Here is an 8,318-nt window from a genome sequence, read left to right as displayed (position 1 = left end):
GTTTTTTTTACCCAGAATATTTTACTTATAGAACTTACGGTTAAGTGAGAAAGTGTGGGTTTGGAATACAGTACATTAATGGTTTAGCAAGAGACATGTAATCACCCTTGCAATATTTTTTTAATGTCCATCACAAACAGCAAAAAGTTCCTGCTTAACAAAAAGATTCCCACTAAACTAGCAGGTTCACTAATCCATGTGAGCAAGTACTAGTTTTCAGTAACACTATGTAGACATGTGGTTCCCAAATAAGCCTTCATATATTTACAAGCAGGGAGATATTTATGTATATGTTTTAGCTCCAATGGAACAGAATTAGGAAATTGTCAAAACTTGGAACTTTTGGGGTGCATGAGACCTGGCGTGGGGACTGCTGTTCTGGAATAGACACTCAAATCTTGTGTAAACGTGAAACGTTCTTTGTCTCAGTGCAGCTTAGTTCCTGTCCATTACATAATATCATACTCTATTGAGCAAACCATCATGCAGAATATTAGAGAAGTGTATAATTTCAAGGAATCAAAATAGTATCTCATTCCAAATCTGGAAACACCCTGCAGATTATTGCTTCAAGAATATGGGCATCCTTACAATAGGTCTGCAAACTCTGGTGGACTTAATTATGTGTTTCAGTGGTTACAGAAAACATGGTTTCCCCACAATAAAATGATCAGGTGATCTGCTGCTGAAAGAACATTTTGCTATCTACAATTTAAGGCTCTGGTACACTAGTTGGTACTGTAGGTGCTGCAACTTCAGCCTCAGCTAGTATTGGGAACTCCAGCTTTTCACAAACTGACTGCGTGACTGGTAAATACTGAGAGATCTCATTGGGCTCAGTGTAGAGAGGGGGAGGAACGTGACTCAGGTTGGATATTTGACTTTCTCTAGAGGTGTACTCGCGCAGCATAAATGACTTATCTGCCTCGTGATACAGCCGAGTATCATGCATGCGAATGAGCACCCCATCAACCCTCAAGAAGAACCGAAGAAGAAGAAAAAAACTGGAAGGCATCACTCTTATTTTGACACTGAGACTGGACACTCCGTGATCATGAAGCTCGTCTTCAAATAGTAGAACCTCCTCAAAGAACGTGATCTGCTCTCTTGTCTTCAGTTTCTCAATGTTTATTCGTTCCGTCGTTGGGACAACATTAAATACCAGGCTGTCACCAAGAAACGTTCCCTTGTAATCTGTTGTGTACGTCCAGTCATATGGCTTCACCACCTCCTTGCTATGCTCACTGTCCGACCTACTCTCCTGCCACTCTTCAGCACAAGCTACTTTGACAGCTCCCTGATATTTGTTCACCCTTTTTAGAGCATCTTTAGCGTTAAACTCAATCCCAAAGCCAGAAGAGTGCTGAATTCTCAACACATTGGCACCAAACATCATTTCTGGGAGGCATGGCATATGCATTTCTTCAGCTAGTTTCTCCACGTCAGCTGACTTCATGATATGGGTCTTGGTCGCTGTCACCTTCCATGGCCCAAAATTGAAATCTTGATTGCTACTCTTAAATCCGTGTATCATCATAGTGGTAACGAAAATGGATCTGCCCAAAAATAAAAATATATATATATTATACCAGAATGAAATAGTCATAATGCTCAAAGTTGCTACAAAAATACACATTTTGTCTATTTAATAACAGACCTATGTTATGACATTTGAAGTCATTTTTTTCCAACTACTTTCTTATTAGGCAATTTTTAAAATAATGATGTTGTATTATCGTGTTTTACAGTAATTTTTTTTTACTTTTTCCTACCACCATGTACAATGTAAGTGAGCTACAGTAAATTTAAAAACCATGCACAAATATTACAATTAGACTTATTTTAAAAGTGTTTACCTATTTTTTTTTTTTTTTTTTTAAGGAACATCATAGCACTAGAAATACAAACATATATTCCTAAAGCTGAAGTGTTAACCTACCTGTTGGATTATCAAGTATTTGAGAGGGAAAAAAAGAGGGATTCACTAATACTCCCCCAGCACACCACTCTCGCCATGGATGCCTCACCTTCCAGCTAAGATCATCAGTCCTGATAATCGCAGCCAAGTCAATGCTTCCCCATAGGGAAGAATTGGAAGGCTAATGCACATGCATGGTAAATTGTGAAACTGCGCCAATCAGCATCTCCTCCGAGAGATGCACTGAACTCTTTGGGGAGCACTCATGATCCCCATGCAAGATCTAGAGACACTGAATATTGACCCTGCAATCTTTGCAGGACCAAACCCAGGAAGTACCTCTATAGCTTTCAGAGGTGTAGAAGTGGCGTTAGGCAGCGGTGTAAACAGTATTGTTTCTGAGAGAAGGCAGTGCTTACACTGCTGTAGCTGCAGGGATAGCCTCTATGGCCCAGAACCTCTACATTTAGCTGTAGTGGTTCTAGTGGCTATAGTGTCCCTTTAAAGTATAGTCATGATTGATTACATTATTTGTTAAATTCTTCACTCATATGGTATTATATTGAATATGATATTGGTTTTCTAGATAGGTAATATTAATAAAACAATTTTTTTTCACTGAGCTAATAATATCACTGGACTTATCTTCCATAAACAGAATGTTTGTATCACCTTAGCAAGACCCTTTTGATATATTCGTATATATTTTACAACCCATAAATCTAGTGAAGATGTAATCAAAACCAAATAAAATGCTTTTTATAACACTCATCACTGTGATCAATTTTACAACATCCTTTACACAGAACTGCCACTTCTGTAAAGTTAGCATAACGAAAGAGACAATTAAAGAAAGCACTTGGTTGTGCTACTTTTTTTTTTAATTCTTAATAGATTATTTTGATTGTCATGCTTCATCAATGTGCTGGAAAAATAAAATCACTGAGGGTGCATGCGCTCGCACAGAATGTATTAATTGATGTCCAGGTGTGCTGCATGAAAGACCCTGATGCATCATGGGATGACTCTAGTCACCTGGAATGAGGGACTGCAGTAGGGGTACGTTTTTCTTACCTCAACTGCTTTATTCATCCCAGGAAATGCTGCAATAGTGTTTATTGGGGTGCATGAATAAGAAGTGATAGTTTGTTTTTACAGAAAATAATGATAAAGTAAGACAGAAAACCCAAGTTGCTTTACTTGTCCACTTGTTCCTACGACCTTGCGTTTAGCTCAATCTCTAAAATCTTTGTTCTTGTTCTTTCTTCTTATAGCATTTCCATAAATATGCAATGAGCACCCAGTCCTAAAAATCCCTCTCGACCCAAATTCTCAGTCCAACAGTTGTCCTATTTCCTTAGGCGCTTTCTCTTCCATGCTTCTTGCTATCTTACTCAGTTGCATCTCTTTACTTGACCCACTTCAATCTGTTTTCGGTACTCTAATGAAACAGTTCTAGCTAAAGTGGCAAATTATTTGATTGCTAATAAAACTAACATGTTTAATTACTAAAGATAAAATTGCTCAGAATTCAGTGAATTTCAAATGTAAAGAAACACTCCAGTGCTAGGAATAGGAACATGCATTCCTAATACTATAATGCTGGAATAAATATTTAACTCCCCGGCCCCCTTCAGAGTGGTGTTAAAGGGTAGCTTAACTTACCATTTCTCCCTCGACGTGACAGTCTTGCCACATCCATTGCGGAGATCATCAATCTTGAGGATTGTAGCCAATCCAATGCTTTCCCATGGGAAAAAAACACAATGGGCACCAAACAGCATCTCATCGAGATGCATGGAATCAATCCATCTCTATGGGGAGCGTTCAACGTCTCCATGCTGAACGTAGGTGTTGCACTGAATAGGAAGCACCTCTAGTGGCCATCAGAGTGACTGGCTTTTTTCACTTTAGTGAAACGTTCTTCTTGATTTTGCTTCTAATTCTTCCAATTCTTAATTCTGCTCTTCATATGCCACTGCTATTTCTTGGCTCTCTCCTATGTGACAACTTCCTTGGTTCCTTTTTCAGTTGGGGCACCCAAGTCTCTGTTTTCACTTTTCACGGTCTATTTTCACAATCAATGAACTGCATTTTGATTCCAGTTGTTTATGCTGAAGACACTTAGGGCTTATGTTTCTTTTCCCCACCCCCTTGGTTTGTGTCACCAATTCTAACTGGATGACTGTATCCTTCCAAAAATGTAATATCTCTAAAAACAATCTATTTGATTTTCCTCCTACAAATACATTCACATCTGTCAATCACCCTCTTAGCTCAATGGTATAACCATCAATCATACCATTCAAGCCTGCTACCTGAGAGTTTATTTGGACTCTGATATATCTTTTACTCACCACATTTGACAAATCTATAGTTCTTGCTGCTTTCAATGTAGCTCATCTTGTCCAATTTATAACCTAAGAAGTATTCAAAGATCTTGTATATGCAATGATTACTCTAAGCCTCGATTACAGCACCTATTCTTTATTGGTCAAACCCAGATTATCTTTCTACAGTTTATAATAAAGGACAATGCCAGACTTATCTTGCTTACCTCTCTCCTATCACACTGTGCCTCTTTGGCGCTCCTTACTGACTTTCTATTTCCTTTGCAATTTAATTTAAAAAACTAGTGCTCACCTACGGAGTACGGAGCAGTCAACAAATACAACCCACCAAAGCCTCTCTACTCCGTGAATAACCTGTATGTGCCCTCATAACCCTAACCCTTGCTACAAGACTTCTCCATAACTGCCTTAATCTAAGAAATTTACTTGAACTATTAGAACTACTTACTTGAACTATTAGACTTTTAGAATTATGCCCTGTTTCCACTGAGCATTACGGTTCGGTACGCTATTTTGAGTGTTTCCATTATGAAAGTGGCCCATACAACCAAACCATTCCTGGGCTCCCTTCAGATGTAGGTCCATAGGAAATGGTACTGTACGGTTAGGGCAGAACTACTAGCGTCCCACTATACAATCCATTGATTGTCGGACAGGAAAACGTCAATGCTCACAACAAATGACACGCTAGGCACTTGGTCTAAACCCTGCATGCCCCCTGGCGGTCTGACTTGTAGTGGAAACGCTCGCCTGACTAGGCTGGACCATTCTAACCCTTCCGAACCATACCGACCCAAACCATACCGCTCAGTGGAAACGAGGCATCAGTGTACGGAGATTCCTTATGTAAAGGGACACTAAAGTCACCAGAACAACTACAACTTAATGCTTAATATAGTGTGTCCCTGCAGACATTTTCATGTAAACACTTCCTTTTCTTCTATGAGGAGATGCTGATTGGTGCATTTTGCTGCACATGCACATAAGCCTCCCAATGATTACCTATGGGAAAGCATCTGATTGGCTGAGATGATCAAGTTTGATGATCTCCGTCAAGGGGGCAGAGCCATGGACAAAATAAATGGGAGTTTAAAGCCTCTTTAAGGGTGGTGGTAACCCAAATAGTTTTTTAACACTATAGGGTCAGGAATACATGTCTGTATACCTGACCCTCTAGTGTTCCTTTAATATATGACTTGTTTCCTGCAACATATAAATGGTACATGCCCAAACCTCACAACATTGAAAATGCACAGAAGGAAAAGGCTTATTTCTGAGAAATTTCAGATGACTTAAAAAAAAAAACCATGCAACTAAAATGTAATTAAAAGCAATGTATCTTATTTACACAGACTGATTTCTAAACACATTTATTGTAGTTTAACGACAATGTGAGTATTATTGATGTGGAGCTCTGTTAAACACTCAGACACACCAACAATACGGAGCTCCTAAAGAAGTGGGACATGGAGGCTAGAAAATAGGGACTGAAGAAATTGGGTCCAAAATAGGGAGTGTCCCTCCTAAAATAGACACTTGGGAAGCTTCAGAGCAGCACTTTTCATGTGCCTACCATCACAACATTGAGGTTACATGTGCCCAGGAAAACACAATGGAATAACTCTAACTGTACTGGAAGTATTACTCCACCTTGTTAAGGTGCATGAGAACTGGCATTATGTACCGTATTTTTCGCTCCATAAGACGCACTTTTTTCCCCCTTAAAAGTAAGGGGAAATGTCTGTGCGTCTTATGGAGCGAATGTGAAGGTTTACTTACCTGTCTTGTAGCGTTGGCCGGCAGCACAGGGCGCACCGCGGTACAGGAACTTCAATTTCAGGTTCCGGTTTCCGGCGGGACTGAAAGGAAGTGCACACTCAGTGTGCACACTTCCTTTCAGTCCCGCCTGAAACCAGAACCTGAAATTGAAGTTCCAGTACCGCGGTGCGCGCTGTAAGGCCAGCCCACGCTACAAGACAGATAAGTAATTATGGGACAGGGGGGGGGGGGGGGGAGGGGGACAGTATGGGAGAGGAGAGAACACTATGGGAGGTGGGGGGGAAAGATTATGGGAGAGAGGAGAAGACTATGGGAAAGGGGGGAGAAGACTATGGGAGGGAAGGGGAGAAGACTATGGGAGAGAGGAGAAGACTATGGGAAAGGGGGGAGAACACTATGGGGGAAGAAGACTATGGGAGGGAAGGGGAGAAAACTATGGGAGGGAAGGGGAGAGGACTATGGGAGGGAAGGGGAGAGGACTATGGGAGGGAAGGGGAGAGGACTATGGGAGGGAAGGGGAGAGGACTATGGGAGGGAAGGGGAGAGGACTATGGGAGGGAAGGGGAGAGGACTATGGGAGGGAAGGGGAGAGGACTATGGGAGGGAAGGGGAGAGGACTATGGGAGGGAAGGGGAGAGGACTATGGGAGAGAGGAGAACACTATGGGACAGGGGAGAAAAAAAATATTCTGAACAAACTGTCCCATAGTAAGAAACACTATGGGACAGTTTGTTCAGAATATTTTTTTTTCTGGGTTTCTTCCTCTAAAAACTAGGTGCGTCTTATGGTGTGGTGCGTCTTATGGAGCGAAAAATACGGTAATTCAATAACATGGAAATTCAAAATGAATTTCCCATTTTAGGATAAAAAAAATTGCAGAGGTAAAAACATAGCTAACAGCCTTGGCTATTTTTTTTTCCAATCTGGTTATTTTGGATCTACTTTAAAGAAATAAACCCTTCATTATGTTGCACTGTGAATAATCTTCTAACTACACATGTAAATCTGTCATGTATGCCCAATGTACATTTCCAATATTCCTCGAGATTCTGAATTTAGCTTTTTCAGAATATAGAATACAGCACCTGTCTCATTCAAAGCTAAAGCTTCTAATTAGATATTTTTCTTAAAGAGATTAAATTCTGGCTATTCTTGCTTTAGCTATAAACCATGATAGTGAGAGCCCACCCACGCAAAAAACAACCCATAAATATTATGAATGGCATGCATGTGGCTTTCTATAACAGAGGTAGGCAGCCTTCAGCATTCTAGATGTTCTGGACTACATCTCCCACGATCCCTTGCCAGCATCATCAACAGGACTATACTTAGGACACATGGTCACACATTTAGACTGGAAGAAAGGAGATTTAGTCTAAGGCAAAGGAAATGTTTTTTTTTTACAGTAACAATAAGGATATGGAATTCTCTGCATGAAGAGTTTTATCAGAGCCTATACAGACATTTAAACAGGTATTGGATAAATACTTTAAAAAAAAAAAAACGTAATATCCATGGATATACTTTTTAATTAGAGGGGCAATAGCTTCTTAATCTAAAGAGATAAAGAGATATCGGACTGCTATTCTGGGATCAAGAAGGATTCCCTCCCCGCTCGTTTGTTGCAAAAATTGTAAGGGCTTCTTCTCGATCAACATCAAAAACAGATGTGAGAAAGGCTGAACTTGATGTCTAAGAAATATAGTCCAGCACTCCAGATGTTGTGGACTACATCTCATATGATGCTTTGCCAGCATTATGGCTGTATAGCATTAAAGGATATGTAGTCCAGCACTCCAGATGTTGTGGACTACATCTCCCATAATGCTCTTACAGCCATAAGGCTGACAGAGCAGCATTGAAGGTGTAGTCCATAACATGTGGAGTCCCAAAGGTTGCCTACCCCTGTTCTATAAGGTATAATAGGCTTCAGTGAGTGATTGACTGCCTGGGAGACAGACTGCCCGGTGAGTTACCCCTCCCCTGGGCCCCACAGCTCAGAGTTACAGAATAATACTGTTATAAGCAGTAACCGGGTACTGCAGCTCTACATACTGACCAGCAGCTGCATCCACTACTTCTTCCGGTTCATAACCCCTCCCAGGTGGCAACGCGACCAACCAAGACACGCCATTCACCAAGCGACAGCCGTGCCAGCCAATCAAAACCCGGAGCGCGCGGGCGCCGCATGTTTGCGTGGTTTTGCCGCACGTTTGACGTTTTCCTCCGTGTCACCCCCCAATGTGGTTCAAAACGTGAAGGGGCGGAGC

At 41.0% G+C, this 8,318-nt stretch overlaps 1 protein-coding gene across 1 annotated transcript; it reads right to left on the bottom strand.

The window, feature by feature from the left end:
- Positions 1–676: 676 nt before the first annotated feature.
- TIPRL (TOR signaling pathway regulator) lies at positions 677–8,180 on the bottom strand. Its single transcript, XM_063437719.1, has 2 exons — positions 8,108–8,180; positions 677–1,556 (listed from the first exon to the last, which is right to left on the bottom strand). Exon 2 carries the CDS (start codon positions 1,535–1,537, stop codon positions 713–715), a length of 825 nt encoding a protein of 274 aa, XP_063293789.1. The 5' UTR covers positions 1,538–1,556; positions 8,108–8,180; the 3' UTR covers positions 677–712.
- Positions 8,181–8,318: the final 138 nt, after the last annotated feature.

This window comes from Pelobates fuscus, chromosome 12 (assembly GCF_036172605.1).
Source record: "Pelobates fuscus isolate aPelFus1 chromosome 12, aPelFus1.pri, whole genome shotgun sequence".
Lineage (NCBI taxonomy): Eukaryota > Metazoa > Chordata > Amphibia > Anura > Pelobatidae > Pelobates > Pelobates fuscus.
The sequence above is the reverse complement of the archived record's forward strand: the minus strand, read 5'-3'. Positions and strand labels throughout refer to the sequence as shown.